At 38.6% G+C, this 21,326-nt stretch overlaps 1 protein-coding gene across 17 annotated transcripts in view; it reads left to right on the forward strand.

Moving 5' to 3' along the window:
• LOC147349325 (uncharacterized) overlaps window positions 1–21,326 on the forward strand; it is a 226,912-nt gene that overhangs the window by 83,101 nt on the left and 122,485 nt on the right. For 8 of the 17 annotated variants that reach the window (XR_015150342.1, XR_015150339.1, XM_086365224.1 and 5 more), the window contains one exon: window positions 2,317–2,424. The exons of the other annotated variants lie outside the window; for them this stretch is intronic. Coding sequence is in view for 6 of the 8 variants with exons in the window: in XM_086365224.1 (XP_086221350.1) it covers window positions 2,317–2,424 (108 nt within the window). In the remaining 2 variants the exon portion in view is untranslated. The remainder of the gene's footprint in view (window positions 1–2,316; window positions 2,425–21,326) is intronic. 17 annotated transcript variants of the gene reach the window in all.

The following is a 21,326-nucleotide window of genomic DNA, read 5'->3' on the forward strand; positions in this document are numbered from 1 at the left end:
CTCAAACTACCGCACAATTGCACTCATCTCACACGCTAGTAAAGTAATGCTCAAAATTCTCCAAGCCAGGCTTCAGCAATATGTGAACCGTTAACTTCCTGATGTTCAAGCTGGTTTTATAAAAGGCAGAGGAACCAGAGATCAAATTGCCAACATCTGCTGGATCATGGAAAAAGCAAGAGAGTTCCACAAAAACATCTATGTCTGCTTTATTGACTATGCCAAAGCCTTTGACTGTGTGGATCACAATAAACTGTTGAAAATTCTGAAAGAGATGGGAATACCAGACCACCTGATCTGCCTCTTGAGAAATTTGTATGCAGGTCAGGAAGCAACAGTTAGAACTGGACATGGAACAACAGACTGGTTCCAAATAGGAAAAGGAGTTCGTCAAGGCTGCATATTGTCACCCTGTTTATTTGACTTATATGCAGAGTACATCATGAGAAACGCTGGACTGGAAGAAACACAAGCTTGAATCAAGATTGCCGGGACAAATATCAATAACCTCAGATATGCAGATGACACCACCCTTATGGCAGAAAGTGAAGAGGAACTCAAAAGCCTCTTGATGAAAGTGAAAGTGGAGAGTAAAAAGTTGGCTTAAAGCTCAACATTCAGAAAACGAAGATCATGGCATCCGGTCCCACCACTTCATGGGAAATAGATGGGGAAACAGTGGAAACAGTGTCAGACTTTATTTTTCTGGGCTCCAAAATCACCGCAGATGGTGACTGCAGCCATGAAATTAAAAGATGCTTACTCCTTGGAAGGAAAGTTATGCCCAACCTAGATAGCATATTCAAAAGCAGAGACATTACTTTGCCAACAAAGGTTTGTCTAGTCAAGGCTATGGTTTTTCCTGTGGTCATGTATGGATGTGAGAGTTGGAGTGTGAAGAAGGCTGAGCGCCAAAGAATTGATGCTTTTGAACTGTGGTGTTGGAGAAGAATCTTGAGAATCCCTTGGACTGCAAGGAGATCCAACCAGTCCATTCTGAAGGAGATGAGCCCTGGGATTTCTTTGGAAGGAATGATGCTAAAGCTGAAACTCCAGTACTTTGGCCACCTCATGCAAAGAGTTGACTCATTGTAAAAGACTCTGATGCTGGGAGGGATTGGCGGCAGGAGGAGAAAGGGACGACAGAGGATGAGATGGCTGGATGGTATCGCTGACTCGATGGACGTGAGTCTGAGTGAACTCTGGGAGTTGGTGATGGACAGGGAGGCCTGGCGTGCTGGGATTCATGGAGTCGCAAAGAGTCGGACACGACTGAGCGACTGATCTGATCTGATCTGATCTGATGGCTGATTCATGTTGATGCATGGCAGAAACCAACACAATATTCTAAAGCAATTATCCTTCAATTAAAAATAATAAGTTAAAAAAGATTGCCAGGACAAATATCAACAATCTCAGATATGCATATGATACCACTCTAATGGCAGAAAGTTAAGAGGAACTAAAAAGCCTTTGATAGGGTGAAAGAGGAAAGTGAAAAGCTGGCTTCAAACTCACAATAAAAGAAACAAATATCATGGCATCCGGGCTCATCACTTCATGACAAATAGATGGGGAAACAATGAAAACAGTGATAGACTTTATTTTCTTGGGCTCCAGAATCACTGTGAGTGGAGCCTGCATCCTTGTAAGGAAAGTTATGACAAACCTAGGCAGCATATTAAAAAACAGAGACATCACTTTGCCAACAAAGGTATATATAGTCAAACCTATGGTTTTTCCAGTAGTCATGCATGGATGTGAGAGTTGTAAAGAAAGCTGAGCACTGAGGAATTGCTTTCAAATTGTGGAGCTGGAGGAGACTCTTGAGAGGAGAGATCAAACCAGTCAGCCCTAAAGGAAATCAACCCTGAATATTCATTGGAAGGTCTGATATGGAGCTGAAGCTCCAATACTTTGGCTACCTGATGCAAAGAGCCAACTCATTGGAAAAGACCCTGGTGCTGGGAAAGATTGGGAACAAGAGGATAAAGGGGCGGCAGAGGATGAGATGGCTAGATAGCATCACTGACTCAATGGCCATGAATTTGAGGAAACTCTAGGAGATAGTGGAGGACAGAGGAGCCTGGCATGCTAAGGTCCATGGGGTCACAAAGAGTCAGACATGACTTAGTGACTGAACAACTTAAAATTTACAATATACTTTCAAAGTCTCACAAGTTTCAAAACTGTGCTCAAGGTGATATCATTTTAAAGGAAACTTTAAAATTCTGAATGCTTTTATTAGTCATTCATTCACTCATTGTTCATTTCACAATTATTTATTCTACAAATATGTATTGTACATCTTCCCAGGTATGAGCCTTATCATAGGCTCTGAGGACCCAGAATTCAACAAGACAAGGATGCCTGCTTTCACAAAGCCTGTTCTTTACTCAGGGGAGACAAAGCTCATCTCTAGAGGTAAAGCCTTTGATGTCCTGTTTAATCAATCTTGATCATTTTGAGCTAATAGCTAGAAAAAAAGAGATTGAACATTTCATTTAGTGAAAAATTAACTCAATATTTTAAAATTTTATGAATAAAAAATTAGCAATGATCTTTACTGGGTGAAAACTAGCCGTAGTTTTGATAGGTACATGTTTTCGCATAATCAGGTTAATTCTCAGAAAACACTGAATGATGGTAATTTAAATTAACAGTATCACTTGCAACTGAATGTAAGGCAAATCAATTAATATCTAAGTATATGAGGTTGGCTTTCTAGAAACATAGCAAACTGTGCCCAGAAAATATGGTATGCAATATGAGAACATCTATCTAGAAATGAAGGAGATCAGCCCTGGGATTTCTTTGGAAGGAATGATGCTAAAGCTGAAACTCCAGTACTTTGGCCACCTCATGCGAAGAGTTGATTCATTGGAAAAGACTCTGATGCTGGGAGGGATTGAGGGCAGGAGGAGAAGGGGACGACAGAGGATGAGATGGCTGGATGACATCACTGACTCGATGGACGTGAGTCTGAGTGAACTCCAGGAGTTGGTGATGGACAGGGAGGCCTGGTGTGCTGCGATTCATGGGGTCGCAAAGAGTTGGACACGACTGAGCGACTGATCTGATCTGATCTGATCTGATACACGACATCTAATTTACTGTTTTGACACAACTGCATTTTTTTACCAGGTGCTATTATTCGATCAAATGAAAACTTTAATCACTTATATTTCAGCAACTATCCTTGAAGAGAAATGTGCCTTGGAATTTTCCAGGTTTCTGTTATTCTGCAGAAAGATAGTGTTGCACTCTGCCTGAAGAAGGTGCTCATAGTTTTACTTCTCACCCAGGACTCTTACATTTTCTATTTTAAACACTTCTTTTCCTCCATTTCTGACATCTGAATTCATCATTCACGTCTTTGACATGTTTTCATATTATCATTTAATACCGATGTCAGTACCAAACAGTAATAAGGGTGCAAACATCTGTTGTTTACTCTGAAATGATTAGCTTCCATATATAATAATAAAATTTTATCCTATTGCAATAACATTAAAAAAAAAAAAAGCCTTGCAAACATTTTGGACTCTGGTGATACCTTTAAAAAGACAATGGAAAATCAGCTATGTGAAGTTTGCCTGCTAGTTGCTTAATCCTAGTACAATCTAGGATAAGTGGGACGTAAGTTCATTCCAGATATTGTTTCCATTAAGGAGAGTCTATTAAATATATGCATAAATGTTGTTGTTTAGCCCCTCAGTCGTGTCCCTGACTCTTTGTGACCCTATGGACTGGTACCCAGTATTCCTGGTACCCAATATAGCTATATATTGCTTGATCATGAATAAGCAGCCCAAGGTTAGACAAATATGACAAGATACAAATACATCAAGCAGTGTGTTAGATAGACCAAGGGTGAATATTTCTTTCTTTTAAGACCTAATCATCTAATAATCTAGACGTAAACGTATCCTGCCGTGAGAGTACACACAAGTTACAATGGAAAACAGAAAGGGGAAATTAATCAGCTCAAGGGAAGAAATGTCAAGGAAATATTTGGAAGAGGGAATGTGGGGACTAAGTACTGAAAAATGTATACTTACTCACTGATTTATTGATTACGTCAAAAGTAAGAGAGCAATATAACTTTGGGAAATTGGAAAGAGTTTATTATGTCTTGAGTTTAAGATTTTAAGGGTAGAAAATGGTGCTGGAAAAGTAGATGGAAGTTAGAAGAGAATGGATGTAATTTGAAATGTGAAGTATTTTGTTTTTTAACCTGAAAAATGAGAAGCCATGTTGAAATGTGAAGTATTTTGTTTTTTAACCTGAAAAATGAGAAACCATTGAAAGATTTTAAGCAGAGGAGTGATACAGTAAGATTTAAATTTGAGAGTGATACTCTATGGTAGCATGATAGAGATGAAATATTGGGAACACAGGAGATAAGGAACAGAGAGGAGGGTAATAACCTGGAACTGAGGTATGAGAGTCAGGGATAGCTTAGAGATACTCCCACTCCAGTACTCTTGCCTGGAAAATCCCATGGACGGAGGAGCCTGGTAGGCTGCAGTCCATGAGTTCGCTAAGAGTCGGACACGACTGAGCGACTTCACTTTCACTTTTTGCTTTTGTGCATTGGAGAAGGAAATGGCAACCCACTCCAGTGTTCTTGCCTGGAGAATCCCAGGGACGGGGGAGCCTGGTGGGCTGCCATCTCTGGGGTCGCACAGAGTTGGACATGACTGAAGTGACTTAGCAGTATACTGAAAAAGTAAAGTCACAAAGACTTGATGAAAGACTTAAAGTCTTTGTCTTTACTTTACCCTGTCTTTGAATTAGACACCTTGCCAGACAAGGTGTCTGGATTGGCCCATTGAGGGTATGAAGGTGCGTATTCACTGAGAAAAGTAGTGTATGAGGATAAGGATGTGAACCCCGTTTTGGACAAGGTGTGTTTGGGGAGTCTGGTTGACAAGGATGGGGTCCAATAAGTAGTAAAATATATAGATCTGGAGTTAAGGGCAAGGTCTGCAGTAATGATATATTTGGAATTTTTCATGCTTGTTGACACTATGGGTGTTATAGTGGACACTGGTAATTTTCACACAGACCCCTTGGGATCCCTTATGCATTTTCTGTTTTCTAGCCCACATCTCCACCCCATCTTCCATATGGTCCTTTGTCTCATGGCTTGTACCTCTGGGGTACTGCCCTTAGGAGCTATGGTTACTTTGTCTGCAGGTTCAGAGAGCTGGAAGCTTCTGGCTGTTTCAGTGCCCAAGGGACAGACCTTAACCAATAATCAAATGATACTAGAGCACGTAAGACCAGCTTTCTCACCTCCAGTTGGGGCAAACTGTGAGATGTAATTTGCCGTCAACTGTATCTTTGCTTGCTTTGATCCTGTTTCCTGTTTTGCTTCCCCAGTCCCTTACTGGCTTCCCTAGGAAGCACTTCTTTAATGAATCACTTGGACACAAGTTCTCATTTCAAGTATTCTTTCTGGGTTTGTGTACCTACAACATGTTGTGAATAAGACAACTTAAGTAGAGTGATTAAAATGAAAAAGAAAAATATCCAAGGCAAGAAATCAAGGGAGTACCACCAGTTAAGAGGTAGGCTGTGAGATCTGTTATCTCAAATCCCATGATTATGGGAGGACCACCTTAGGGCTTGAAAACTGTGCTCTTAGAACAGGTGGCTTCCGCACCCCTTGCTCTCTTTCTGACAGGACAAAATTCCTTCTGCTGCCAAATGTGCAGAAAGGAGAGATTGTCTGATGAAGCATCACAATGACACTGTTAGCAAGAATGCTGATGAGCATACCATGACTGTAATCAGGAACTGAGCCCTGAACTATGGCCAAATGGATATTGTGGATGTGATTATTAGGGGAGAATGAAAATATACTATTTCATATATGGGGAGAGGCTGTCAGTTTTCTCCCTTCAGTCTGTTTTGATTATGTGGTGACATCTTTCTATACAAATAAATATAGGCATATATGGTGTGTGCTCAGTTGTGTCTGGACTCTTTGTGACCTTATGAACTGTAGCCTGCCAGGCTCCCCTGTCCATGAGACTCTTTAGGCAAGAATACTGGAGTGGGTTGCCATTTCTCCTCCAGGGGACTTCCCAACCAGGGAATCGAACTTGCATCTCTTGAGTCTCCTGCATTGTCAGACAGATTCTTAACCACTCACCACTGGGAAAGCCCATTAGGTATATACACTTTTAAATAACTCATTGTATATTATTATGTGTATAAATTATGGTTAAACATATAACTAATCTCTTATTTGGGGTACCTTGGTTTTCTCCATGCCTTTACTATTGTCAGTGATGCCTTTTTTGTTATGAATGATTTGATGAACAATCTAGGACCCCATGATCATGATCTTGATGACACAGATAACCACGACGGTGTGATCACTCACCTTGAGCAGGACATCCTAGAAGGCAAAGGCAAGTGGGCCTTAGGAAGCATCACTAGAAACAAAGCTAGTGGAGGCAATGGAATTTCAGTGGAGCTATTTCAAACCCTAAAAGATTATGCTGTTAAAGTGCTGTACTCAATATGCCAGAAAATTTGGAAAACTCATCAGTGGCCACAGGACTGGAAAAGGTGAGTTTTCATTCCAGTCCCAAAGAAAGGCAATGCCAAAGAATGCTCAAATGACTGCACAATTGCACTCATCTCCTCATCTCACATGCTAGCAAAGTAATGCTCAAAATTCTCCAAGCCAGGCTTCAACAGTACATGAACTGTGAACTTCTAGATGTTTAAGCTGGATTTAGAAAAGGCAGAGGAACCAGATATCAAATTGCCAACATTCATTGGATCATTGAAAAAGCAAGAGAGTTTCATAAAAATATCTACTTTTGCTTAATTGACTGCGGCAAAGCCTTTGACAGTGTGGAACACAACAAACTGTGGAAAATTCTTAAAGAGATGGGAATACCAGACCACCTGACCTGCATCCTGAGAAATCTGTATGCAGGTCAAGAACAACAATTAGAACTGGAGATGGAACAATAGACTGTTCCAAATTGGGAAAGGAGTACATCAAGACTGTATATTGTCACCCTGTTTATTAAACTTTTATGCAGAGTACATCATGCAAAATGCCAGGCTGGATGAAGCACAAGCTGGAATCAAGATTCCTGGGAGAAATATCAATAACTTCAGATACACAGATGACACCACCCTTATGACAAAAAAATGAAGAAGAACTAAAGAGCCTCTTGATGAAAGTGAAAGAGGTGAGTGAAATTTGGCTTAGAACTCAACATTCAGAAAACTAAGATCATGGCATCTGGTCCCATCACTTCATGGCAAATAGATGGGGAAACAATAGAAACAGTAAGAGACTTTATTTTGGGGGGCTCCAAAATCACTGCAGATGGTAACTGCAGCCATGAAATTAAAAGACACTTGCTCCTTGGAAGAAAAGCTATGACCAAACTAGACAGCATATTAAAAAGCAGAGCCATTATTTTGCCAACAAAGGTCTGTCTAGTCAAAGCTATGATATTTCCAGTAATTATGTATGGATGTGAGAGTTGGACTATAAAGAAGCTGAGCAGTGAAGTATTGATGCTTTTGAACTGTGGTGTTGGAGAAGACTCTTGAGAGTCCCTTGGACTGCAAGGAGATCCAACCAGTCCATCCTAAAGGATATCAGTCCTGAATATCCATTGGAAGGACTGATGCTGAAGCTGAAACTCCAATTTGAACACCTGATGCAAAGAACTGACTTATTGGAAAAGACCCTGACGCTGAGAGATTGAAGACAGGAGGAGAAGGGGACGATAGAGGATGAAATAGTTGGATGGCATCACCGACTCATTGGACATGAGTTTGAGCAAGCTCTGGGAGTTGGTGATGGACAGGGAAGCCTGGCGTGCTATAGTCCATGGGGTTGCAAAGAACCAGACACGACTAAGTGACTGAACTGAACTGGGACACAAATCTATTTTTGTTTAGTTGAGCATCTTCTCAGGGAAAATTTCTTCTAGTGTGTTTTTTTTTGTTTGGGTAATTATATGAAAATTTTAAGTTGAATTGGCAAACCATATTCATGTATATAATTTATAACCATTTCCCTCATGATCTGACATTATCTCTATTAAAATCCCCCATTTCCACTTGATAATAGAAGATGCTGTATAGTCAACTTCAGATTTAATCAGTTCAAAAAACTAATCTTATACTTAGGTAATACAGAATAAAAATTCAGCCTTGAAGGGGTTTACATTTTCTACCCTGGTTCTATTTCACCCACCACATCCTCTAGGGGGTGTTCCAGGTTCAAGAAGCCATATGCAATTGCCACCAGTGTTGGGAAAGGAAGGACCACTTCCTGGTCTGGTTCTGAATTGGTTCTGTGCTGGCATTTTCCCTGGATATCACTTATCAAACCCAGCCACGGTCACAAAGTGTCCATTGTTTCTTCAGTGATGAGTGCTGCTGCTGCTGCTGCTGCTAAGTCATTTCAATCGTGTCCGACTCTGTGTGACCCCATAGATGGCAGCCACCAGGCTCCCCTGTCCCTGGGATTCTCCAGGCAAGAACACTGGAGTGGGGTGCTATTGCCTTCTCCGTCAGTGATGACTAGTTTGCGGTTTTAATGGGAATCTGCTTAGATCTCTGGCTGAAGTGATTTTTCCAAGATGCAGCTGTGTTGTCCTCAGGTTTCTGGTTGGGACAGTAACCAACTCTCATCTTGGCCATAGGACCCCTATACCCTTTTGGGGTCTCTCAGCCAATTTTCTTTCCTTCGCGGCACTTGAGAAATTTGGATTTTCTTCCACACAAACAAATGTAAGAAAACTATGAAGTCTAACAGTTTTCCCTTTATAGACTTTTCCCCCTTAATCTTCATAAGAAAAGAGGTAATTCCCTAGGTAATTCTGAAGGGAATGAATTTGAAATTGTAGTTAAGTATTAAAAGAACAGCTGAGAACAGAAAGCAAACTACGAGTAAGAAATGTAAGGTAATACCTAAAAGAGCCATATGTTTCCATAAATTCCTAGTGGAAAAAAACTGGACAAATATGGGAAATTTTCTCCATTGTTGTCCATTCAATGATAGCAAGGCATTGAAGACTTGGAGGAAGTGGAGGGATGTGGGACTGGAAGATGGAGGATCTCTACAAATGGTGGGAGTAAAACAATAAATGAGCTGGAGAGTTGACAGATGTGATCAGCAAAGAAGGTAATGAGTTTTCATAGTTTCAAGGTAGAAAGTTTTTACTGTGACTCTGGGCTTTTGATGGAAATTGAAGGTAGTTAGAATGAAAATTAGACCTGGGGTAAATAAGAAGACAAAAAGTCAGGTTCTAAACTATATAGAAAAGTGATGGGCAGTTCATTAAATGGAAGGAAGTAAAGATACTGTGAGTGACAACAGCAAAGAAAAACAAAGCATGATATCCTAGAGGGCAAAAGCCTGAAAGGAGGAAAGACTTCATGTGATGTAGGAAGATAATGGTCTGAAAGTGAAGACCTGGAAATGTTAATACTAATTAGTCCCTCCATTCTGCTTCCCCAGCTCCAGACATATGAAATATACTTAGAAAGATGAGGAGAGCTGTTCTCAGGGGCAAGCCAGATTTTAGTTAAAGGCAAAGAGGTGAGGGAATTTCATTTGGCAGCTGACTCAGAGCACAGGGCATCCCTTGTGGCTCAAATGTGAAGAATTTGCTTGCAATGGGAAAGATCCGAGTTCAACCCCTGGGTCAGGAAGATCCCCTGGAGGAAGGGAATGGCAACCCAGTCCAGTACTCTTGCTTGGAGAGTTCCATGGACTGAGGAGCCTGTAGGGTTACAGTCTATGGGTCGCCATGATTGAGTGACTATCACTTTCACTTTCAGAGAGCAGGAAGGGCATAGTGAATAGGAAGTGAAAGGACAGGAAAGAATGAGAGAAAAGTCCGGCTTGCATTTTGGATGATAGGCAAAGCAAACAGGATTGGGAGAGAAACTTAGCTGAATGTTTATGTTTTCAAGAGGACTTATGTACACAACTGCTTGCTGTCATTGGCTGAGGTCTCAGAAGTTATAGGCCTGTCTACTTCCTTTCTGAGGCCTCATTAGCAGAGGGCAACATGGCTTGAGGTTCCAAACAGAATATTGACTGAATACACTTAGAGAATTAAATCCAGGAGGGAGGTGGGCGGGGGGTTCAGGATGGGGAACACGTGTACACCTGTGGCGGATTCATGTTGATGTATGGCAAAATCAATACAATATTGTAAAGTAATTAACCTCCAATTAAAATAAATAAGTTTATATTAAAAAAAAAAAGAATTAAATCCAGAGTGGGTATGGGGAACAAGCATGGATCACATAAAAGTAGAACTCATATGCGGGATGAAGTGGTTGAAATTCTAATGTAAACCTAGATAAAGTCTAGCCAAAAGTTTTGGAGCTTCTTGTGTTGAATGGTATGATTTGCAAAAATCCTTTTAAAGACATTAAAAGTCACCTTCCCTAAGTAGATGCTAAGAGCAGCTAAAAGAAGCAGTCTGTTTTATCTAGAATCAAGAGTATAAAAGAGGCTGCTGCAAAACTCACAGCTAACTTGACTTACTCTATTCAGATTCTGTCATCCTTAATTCTTGCTTTTTCATTATAACAAAACTGAACCCCAATTCTCATTAGGAAAAGAATTTTAAAACATGGGTGGAGTCATTAAAAGAAAAGAAATGACAGCATGCCTGTTACCTTCTCGCTTTCATCCCTAGTTCTCCAGGAGAGAGGCAGCAGTATCAGGCAAGTATAGGCCCTATTATGCACTGTGGTCCTGTCCTAGGAGGCCATAGCTGAAGACGTCAGACTTGGATCCTGGCTTTGCATGTCTGTTCCGTCTTTAATCACTCAGTTCCTGTTTGGTGTGAGTTAACAGTTCCTTTGGTGGATTTTTTTTTTCTTTCCTCTGAGTCATCTCACTTGATAATGTCAGCCATGGGCTCACTGGCACAAGTTGTATTGTCAATCTGTGATTCTCACTTTGGGCCATTTCTGTTGCTTGTGTCTCTTCTACTTGCAATTTCCCTTTGGTCGCCGTCCCCTATTTTAGGAGAACTCAGTCCACGTGCAGAGAAATATTATAGGTTAATCTCAGCAGGATGTGTGAGAAAGAGACCTTGGAAACAGGATGAAACTTGGAGTGTCATAATTCTATTTGCAGAGACTTGATCCTTGCTTACATGGACCGATCACAGTTGCTGAAAAAAAATAACTCTGTGATATTTTCATGGAATCAGCCATATGGCACCGCCCTACCTGAACCATCATTCTGTTTTCCCTTACAGACACTGAGGAATGCAATATGGACACCCCGTCTGACTGCACAGTATACAAACTCTTTACCTAATGTCGCAGATGGGTTTCGTGTATCTAAAGGGCTGTTTATTAATGTGGATATTTTTTCTCTCACTTATTTACATATTGCTCAGAAGCCTGCCTACAACATGGAAATGATTTGCATGCATCTCGCTTGTTAGGAGTAAAGCACACTCCTACACAACAGGGCACATCACTTCACAGAGAGTGGCAAGTCATTTTGGGGTCTCCATCTCCATGGTTTGTGGGGGCAGTGTCATAAAAGCACTCTCTACACAAATCACTTTCTTTCATTTATTTGATTTTTTGAGCAAATGTAAAGAGTTTCTTCAATGCTTATAAATAGTAAGGTGTAGTAACTGTAAGGACCCTGGGGAGTTGGAGAAGTGTAGGTCTTGGAATAAGGCTAAGTAAAGACATATTCCTGGATTTACTGCTTACTTCCTGTGCAGCCTTAGAAAATATTTACCCAGTATCAACCCGGTTCCTCATCTACAAAGCAGGAAAAAGAACATATCATATAAATTGTAAGGACTGGACACTATGAATGTACAATTAAAAATGGTGGTAAAAATGGGAGGATTAAAAATAGTATTGTTAAACATTTTTCAGGGATTATTATTATCTATGTTTTCTTAGGACAAGGATATTGAGCTTCCAGGAAGCCGAAATAACCGTCTTTAAGTATTTGCCTTTTCTCCATAAGAATTCTTGAAATGTATATCCCCAGTCCTTATGGAAGTGCCTGGCAAGTAGTAGATGCTCAGTCCATGTTCGTTTAATTAACTATGAAATTGTTTCATTCATATGAAAACATTTAATGTGTCTAAATAGGTATTCATATTTAGGGAGATGAAATCAAAATTTTATGACAATCACTGGACAATTTTCTAGCATGAAGAGGTATCAAATATGAAAAGAGATGCAGATTTTTTTTCACTCTTTGTCTCAAACTCCTTTGGTTTAGAAATGGAAACCTGACACAAAAGAGTAGGAACATCACTCCATGAATTTCTTCACTTTAATATGCTGCCTTCCTTTAATAGAATGTTAACCTGCCAGAGAACAGGAATATGGCCTGTTTTATTTTCTGCTAAAATCTGCTTGTTGTCCAAAATAGCATATTGAACACAGTAGTTGCTCTATAGTTATTGAATAGATTTCTGTCTCTTTGTAATTTTAATACGTGGAGAAAATTTTGTAATAACACATCTTTCTTCCTTTTTACTCCTATAATTCTGAAGCCCAGTCTGTATAGTCAGGATTTTTATTGCTTATCCATGATATTTTATTTAGCATATTAATCTGAAAGTGAATTACTTAGATAAAAAGCACTTCAAAGGCTCATGAATAGTATTTCCAAATTCTGTTCTGGAACAATTATCCCAAATTATTTTTTTCAAGTTGTATTTTATCAGAGTATAGTTGATTTACAATGCTGAGTTCGTTTCAGGTTTACAGCCAGCTCAGTCACTCAGTCATGTCTGACTCTGTGACCCATGGACTGCAGCACGCCAGGCTTCCCTGTCCATCACCAAGTGCCTGCTCAAACTCCTGTCCATTGAGTTGGTAATGCCATCCAACCATCTCATCCTCTGTCATCCCCTTCTCCTCCTGCCTTCAATCCTTCCCAGCATCAGGGTCTTTTCCAGTGAATCAGTTCTTTGTATCAGGTGGCCAAACTATTGAACCTTCAGCATCACTCCTTCCAATGAATATTCAGGACTGATTTCCTTTAGGATTGATGGGTTTGATCTCCTTGCAGTCCAAGGAATTCAAAGAGATTCAGATTCTTTCCTTATATGGGTTATCACAAAATATTGAGTAGAGTTCCCTATGCTATACAGTAGGTCCTTGTTGGTTATTTCTCTTGTATATAGTAGTGTGTGTGTGTGTGTGTGTGTGTGTTCATCCCAGGCTTCTGATTTATTTCTCCTAACTGCATTTCTCCTTTGGTAACCATAAGTTTCAGTATCTTTTTGTCTGTTTCTGTTTTATAAGTAAGTTTATTTGTTTCTTTTAAAAAAATTAGATTCATTTAGTTTGATAATCTTTAGGTCCATCCATGTTGTTCTGAATGGCATTTTTTCATTTTTATATCTGAAGACTATTCCATTGTATATGTGTGCCTCTTCTTTATCCATTTCTCTGTTGATGGACATTTAGGTTGTGTCCATGTCTTGGATGTTGTAAATAGTGCTGCAGTGAACCTTGGGGTAGGATTTTTTAAATTCCAATATTTATTTTTATTTTTGACAAAAAATTTCTTCTTTTACTATTAATTTCTGCTTCTGTCACTTGATTAAATGGTTATCAAAATAATTTACCCCTCATACCTAACTTTGTTTCAGTCAGAATTCTTAAATGTGGCTATCCACACCAATCAAATTAATGTTTCTTTTTTGTTTAGTCTGTATAGACTCAGTCATGATTTTCAGGTTTTTTTTTTTTGGGGGGTGGGGGGAGGAGGAACAGAACTTAGCAAGCACAGCAAGCTTTGTGGGACAAAATGTATATTAATTATTTTCTCAGAACTTAATTTTTTTTTCTATCTGAAAATATTTCCATACGGATGATGGATCAGAGTCACATTTTCCTGCTATCTTATGTCACATGGGAATACTTGATTTGCAAGCTGGAGCACAACGATCTGACCATGGAACTGTCAACGGCATAACCAGCTACACCTTATGCCCCGATCCTCTAATTTGCACATTTTTTTCTGATGTGTTTAGAAAGTGTACAGTCTGAACCCTTCAATTCATGTTCATTTAAGAGTTAATGAAGATGTAAAATATACCAAGTCTAATAGGAGCTGAATGAGAACCAGTAAGCCAAACCATTGATTCTTTTTTTTTTTTCTTATATTTTCATGAACTATTTGCCCATAAGCTGAGAACATGATGCACCAACCAAATAATTTAGTATTTTAGAATTCTTGCATAAAGACAAACCACAGGAATCATGAAATTAACAGTAAGTTATTACCAATCTAATTCTCATACCCTCACATGTAAACTTTGTTCCCCAAATGTCCTTTAAAGCCCAGAAATAGCTTTCAGAATCATGCGATGCACTCAGTTATCATGTCTCGTTAGTGATTTTCAGAATGTAGCTGTTCCAGTCTTTCCTTAACTTTCGTGAACTTGATACTTTTCAAAGTAATGAGGTTCAAGGCAGCACACTTCAAAATATGCTCTTTGGCATATTGATTATTTTGAATTAAAGTTACTTAAGGAGAGATCTCCTGGAGGAGGGCATAGCAACCCACTCCAGTATTCTTGCCTGGAGAATCCTATGGACAGGGGAGCCTGGCAGGCTACAGTCCACGGGGTCGCAAACAGCTGGACACAACTGAAGCAACTCAGCATGTACCCATGCAAGAAAACACTGATGCAAGAATACTCTGACCCTCTTTTGTCCCCCTTGAAGCAGGAAATTAATCTCTCATGTGAAAGGAACCCTCTCTGTACCAGGAGGTAGCAAGACCATTGATTCTTTCCAAAGCCAATTAATATCTTCCATTGGAACTAGAGTAAGGATCGGCATCATTGAGTTTCTTGCACTTCTTATAGTAAATGTTCTGATAAGTGTAACTGTCCACAAAATGAGATATCACGCACACTGGGAGGAACTTAGCAGTGAAGGAGAAAGGCAGATTCTAGGTCCCCCAGCTTGTTATTTGGTTGCATGACCTTGGGAAAGCCGTTTAAACAGTAGACCAAACTGATTCCTCATAGAACATAAGAATGGTTTCAATAAGATAATTTTGAAATCCTTTATATCTCTAAAATTTTCATGGTCTGTATACTAGGTAGGTCAATCATAAATTATTAAAAAATTGATATATAGTTGTATGAGATAAAGCAGACATTTCTATCACAATAAGCACTTTAAATAATAGCAAAGATCCTTAACCTTGCTTACATTTACATGAAAAAATCCCATGCCAGTGACAGCCCCTGTCCTTGAGGGTATCATTCATCAGCAATGCACTTTGAAACATCTGAGGGGTTCAAAGGATCACTCAGAATTTGTCTCTTACAAGTTGAAGAAAAATGAATTTTGTCAAAAATACAATCCAAGGTCTGTGTTAGGGTGCTCTGGAAAATTTTAAACAATAAAAGGACCAGCAATAGCAAATATAACACTAATTTTTGGATCATGACAGAGTTTAGGCATGTGTGTATGGCTTATCTCTATATTCTAACATGTTGACAACAAAGCAATAATGATGTTTAATTCAAACAATCTTTTTATGGCAGGCAGTATGTGAGAAATATTTTTGATATATTCATCATGTTTTTGTGTTCCAGGATCATCTTGCAAAAGCAGGCTTGAATCCTTCCTAAACGCGTGGTCCTTCGATTTGAACTGATAGAATATTATGACTTCCTTTGTCTTCTGTTTTGTGATTTTGCCAGTAGTTGAAACAAGGAGAACAATAGAGTGTACATGAATAGAATTGAGCACTGCAGAAGGTGTAAAGATACTGAAAGCTGACAAAAATGGAACACTAATGAACCAAAAAGAAAATTGGTTTAATTTCTTGAATTAGGGATTTCTATATCTACATCTCTGCATCTTTTGCTTTCCTTTATAAAAGGATGAATAATTTATTCAAAGGGAATTAATTCTTCTGTGAACTGCTATAGACAATTTATTTCAACCTAAATGGAATCTATGGACTATACGTAAAAGAAAAAGATAAAATGATACTGATCTTTGTGGGGGAGAGGCCTCATATAAAAAAAGTGGGACCTCAAAGACGTGTGTTTAAATTGTTTATTGATTTATTTATACACACTTTCTAGGTCTCATGTGATTTTGCTCTAATTCTTATCATTAGCGACCTCTAGCAGAAAGTCAATTGCTACATCAAAACGGTCTTTCATAGCATAGAAGCAGTTTGCTCTAGGAACCCAGGCACTATAGTTTATGTGGACTTTGTTTGTTTTAGAAGCCTTTCTCCCAAAACCTTTGTTTATCTTTCTTCAACTACCAAGTTGCCTCTGTTCTGTCAACTGGGAATGTATTACCTCTCCCTTGACCCCTCTATGCTGAATTTCCTCAAATGATGGACTCCTTTCTCTATAATTAATACTCCAAACTCTTCTCCCTCCATCACTCTATTAGTTTGGATATATTTTTGATTTGTTGTGTTTTGTGTCTTTTTAAAAATTTTATTTCATATTAGAGCATAGCTGATTAACAATGTGTCAGTTTCAGATGTATAGCCAAGTGACTCAGTTATACATATACACTCTTCTTTTTCAAATTCTTTTCCCATTTAGGTTATTCAGAATACTGAGCAGAGTTCACTGTGCTATATAGTAGGTCCTTGTTGGTTATCTGTTTTCAAGATAGTAGTTTGCACATGTCAGAATAGGTTTAGCTCTAGTGTACTTTTTAATGCAAAGAGATCTCTTAATTGACGGGTTTACCTGACTTCCACCCTCACTCCCTGTGTATTCTTGACCTTAAACTTCTTATCCTGGCAACAAAAGCCCTTATTTGGTTACTTTGAATTTTCATGTTTGTTGGAAAATAGTTCACTTCTTTCCAAAAAGAAAGTATTTTGAAAGCGTATTTATTTATTTATGGCTGCACTGGGTCTCTGTTGCTGCACACAAGGTTTCGCTAGTTGTGGACAGTGGGGACTACTCTCTGCTGCAGAGCACGGGGCTCTGCAGCTGGGGCTTCAGCAGTTCGTGGCTTGTGGGCTCAGCAGTTGCTCAGCTGTTGTGGTGCACAGACTTGAGTTTCCCCACAGCATGTGGGATACTCCAAGGCCAGGGATCAAACCCATGTCCTTTGCGTTGGCAGGCAGATTCTTAACCACTGGATCACCGGAGAAGTCCCTCCCGAAAAGACATATTTTGAAGGGAAAATGTTTTGCTTTTTCCTAGTCTACATGGCCCTTTGATTTGTACTTAGGTATTACTTCTGCCATTACGCTAGATCCCCAGTCCTAGGTAAGAGGACTTTAGTCACTCGCTCCTGGGCACAGTGGGTCAACAGACTTCACCTCCCAGATGGAATGATGCCTCCCCTTCTCCTCTGTGCAGGATCCAGAGGAGGTAAGTGCACTCAGAATTGCAGTCCCAGTTTCTGCTTCTGCTTTTTCCACTCCAGCTGCACCTTTTCTCCCCTAGTGCGCCTCCAGGTCTCTCTCCCTGTGATAGAGGAATGACAGCCATGTGCTCATGTGCTATGTTTCACAGTGTCTCAGAGGCCTCTGGGAATAGTTTCTAGCTGCCTCCACTTCTTTCCATCTAACAAGGAAATACCTTCCCTTCTAGTGTCCAGATTGTTAGTGGTGGTGGTCCCAGTGAGACCAGGTCCTAAGTGACACTGATTTTTCAGCTTTGCTGAACGAAAGCTCTGTTCCTGGGACTCCATCTTCTGAATAGGGCTCTTGATTTGCTTGGCAAAGCCAGTTTTGAACCTTATTCTTGATGCTTTGCTTAGGAATTCTCTTAGGATACTGTTTGTTTCTCTCTGTAGTCTGGCTTCTATTTTCACTCTCTCTTAGTCTATAAGACATATTAGTATATGTTTGGACTCCTATTGAAGACTGGGTTCAAGTTCTTCCCCACGGTGTTCAGGCGTGGCATACAAATCAGAGGATGTGGCTGTTGACCTCTGCTTAAGTTTCTGTAAGCAGATAAGGAGGCTTTGTCTTACCAGTGTCAGCTCTCGCCCAAATAAATCACGTTACACCACATTTCTTCATTTGGTCAGACTAATTTATTTATTCAGAGTACAAGAAGGAGAAAGATCTCTCTTTTCACTGCTAGTCTAAATATTACATTAACTCAGCTGCCTGCTTTGTTATTGGCTTGGGGAGAGGGAATGCCAGGACATATGGGGGTTATTAAGACTCCATTTTTTTTTTTTTTTTTACACACTATTAGTTGCACATTCTAGACCAACAGATAAGGATGGAGTGAGTGGAACCCTTCTGTATGGCTAGAGTCGGATGAATGAAAAATGGGAAGAAACTTAATGCTAAATGAGCATGAATTTACAGAGAAAGAGGACCCACAGATTTTGTAAGCAGAGTAGAATTTTGTGACACTGAAAATTAAAGACAGAGCTAAGAAATCCAGAAAGGAACTGTAAGATAAAGAAATGATTTTGTGTCAGGAAGTGGGTCCTGAGGAAGAAAAGAGTAAGGTCTTAGTCACTGGGAAGGGATCTCAGATATTTGAGTAAAATGAGGGATTTCAGAGCAGAAAGTATGTATATAAAGTCTTCTGTGAATATGACAAAAGTTTTCTTATTTAACTCCTACAAAATGTCTGGAAATTAATACTTTATAAAATTTTTGTGTGATATGAAAAGTGTTCATTTTAAATAATCTTTCATGATTTTAGAAACTTTCTTTTATACCCTATAATTAAATGTTGGTAAGTATGGTTAGGAGGTAATAGTGACAGTTCCCAACTAAGAATATGAAATTCCAAGATTTTAATTTACTTAACCAAAGGATACCAAGTACAGAATGCATTTCTTTAAAAATAGATTCTTTCCTTTGGACTACAAATCTAGAGAGGTTATCATATATATGTGTTGCCAAGGAACAGTGTCACTAGTAAATAAAAATTCTTAGGTCAATATCAGTAGAATGATGCTGTTGCAGAACAATCTTTAGGTAATTCTCCAGTGGTTAAAACTCTGTGCTTTCACTGCCAAGAGGCCAGGTTCAATCCTTGGTCTGGGAACTAAGACCCCACAAGCCATGCAGTGTGGCCAAAACCAAACCAAAACAACAAAAATGTCCTTAATTAGTGAGTTACCTTCATGAAACTTGTTAAGAACACAAAGTCTTGAGTGCTCATGAATGTTTATGGAGTTTGTCTCTGATTTTTATCCTGGTATGATTTCACTGGTGTTTCAAACTGAGGATACAGTGGTGGGATAACTGCTAAAACTGTTATAAAATTGATGTAGGCATGTTCATTCCCTGGTAGGCTGCATCTTAGTGCTTCTATGATATGAAAGCCCCCACATCACAATGATGAGGAAACCAAAACTATATCCTGTTTATCTTCCACCTCAGAGTGTACATAAGGTATTATACTTAGAATGTGCTAGTTTTGCTTGTATATTCAGTGGATCCAACTAATAGAACTTTAAGGTCATTTCCAGATCTGATTGTATGAGTCTTAATATGATTCTCAGTTAATTCAAGGTGGAAAGATTTAGATCTTAAAATGTTGACTCTTCCCAATCTGTGTCATTGTTTTTCAGTCGCTAAGTTGTGTCCAACTCTTTTCAACTCCATGGACTGTAGTATGCCAGGCTCCTCTGTCCTCCACTATCTCCTAGAGTTTGCTCTTATTCATATCTATTGAGTCTGTGATGCTGTACAACCATCTCATCCTCTGTCGCCTCTCTCTCCACCTGCCCTTAATCTTTCCCAGCCTCAGTCTTTTCCAGTGAGTTGGCTTTTCGCATCAGGTGGCCAAAGTATTGGAGCTTCAGCTTTAGTATCAGTCCTTCCAATGAATATTCAGGGTTGATTTCCTTTGACATTGACTGGTTGGATCTCCTTACAGTCCAAGTGACTCTCAGGAGTCTTCTTCAGCATCATCCTGTATAATTATTCATTTTAAGTCATTTAATTATTTTATACTTTAGTGCTTATTAATTTTTAATTTGGTATTTTAGAGTTATTGCTAGGATAGGAAAGCTAATATTGTTCAACATTGCCAAATCTAATAATTTACGGGAGAGTTTTCTGTTGACAGTCTCATATTTTCTAGATAGACATAATAGCATACCTCATGTATTTGACATCTAGAGTGGATCTTTTTTTATCACTCTGTTCTCTATATGACAAAATTATTTTCAGTAATAATCATGAAAGGAAACAAGTAATAATAGCAGCTAGGATACAAATGCAGACAGATTAGAAATTTTTAAATTTAATTGAATATTTATATACATGGTAGCTAAAGTTAATATTAAAAAGAATACAAGTATTAAAGTACATAAAAGGAAAAAAACTGTGGTTAATACTTTTAAATTAATGTATTTTTTGAAAAGAGGGGGAGTTATATAATCAGTAATAATAATGTTACTTTTTTTTATTTTCAAGCCTTAACTTCTGCAAATTTGTCAATTAAACTTTGGAAAAATTAATCTTGGTTGTTCATGTTTAACAGTATAGCTAGGTTTGTTAATCCATCCTTGCTCATAGTGGATAGAATATTTCTATTAGATTTAATTTTAGAGTTTTTTTTCCAAGAAGTAGCAGATACACAAATAGGAAATGTCTTAAACATAAAGATAAAAATTTCAGTGATTCATAAAGATCCTATTTCTTAATACAGTCCAGAAACTGTAATACTGTCCATATGCATGTTTATTTGTTATCAATTCTATCAGCTCCCAAATACCATTGCAAGCTAAAAACTTCCATTTAAATATCTTCATCAGAAAGTCATAATAAATTTCTATTACATTTTATTGAAAGAAGTATTTGTTTTCCTGCTAAAATCAGAGGAAATAGTTGAATAGTAAGAAAATATTAAGAAATATTATTTCTCACTGAATAGTAAGAAATTCAGTAAGTTTCTGAATTTCTGAATAGTAAGAAAACATTGGTGTTGCTTGATCCATTGCTTTAGAATGTGTCTGGTTCTTGGGGGAAATGATTGAGGCATTCAAGCCCAGTATCTTTTATCTTTCTCCTGGCATTTCAGACAATGGCAGAACTGAAGTAAATCTAGTTTAATTTCTTCATCTTTATAATCACCTTGACATCAATTTTTGGTTTTAAACTTACTGTTTCAAGGCAGGAATATGTAGTGCCATAGGGGTACAAGACACAAACAATGCCTGAAGCAATCTTGAATAATCCTAAACTCTTAGGAACTTTCTCTCAATACAACTCCATGTAACTTAGCCCTAGGTCAGAGCTGACTGTATAACTAGGAATTTTCCATAGTAGCTTCCAGATATATTACAAGTTATTAAAGGAAAAATAATAAAATATGCTAATTTGT

This window comes from Bos grunniens, chromosome 21, assembly GCF_055505025.1.
Source record: "Bos grunniens cultivar Pamir isolate PY7600 chromosome 21, Bosgru_T2T1.0, whole genome shotgun sequence".
NCBI classification, from domain to species: Eukaryota; Metazoa; Chordata; class Mammalia; order Artiodactyla; family Bovidae; genus Bos; species Bos grunniens.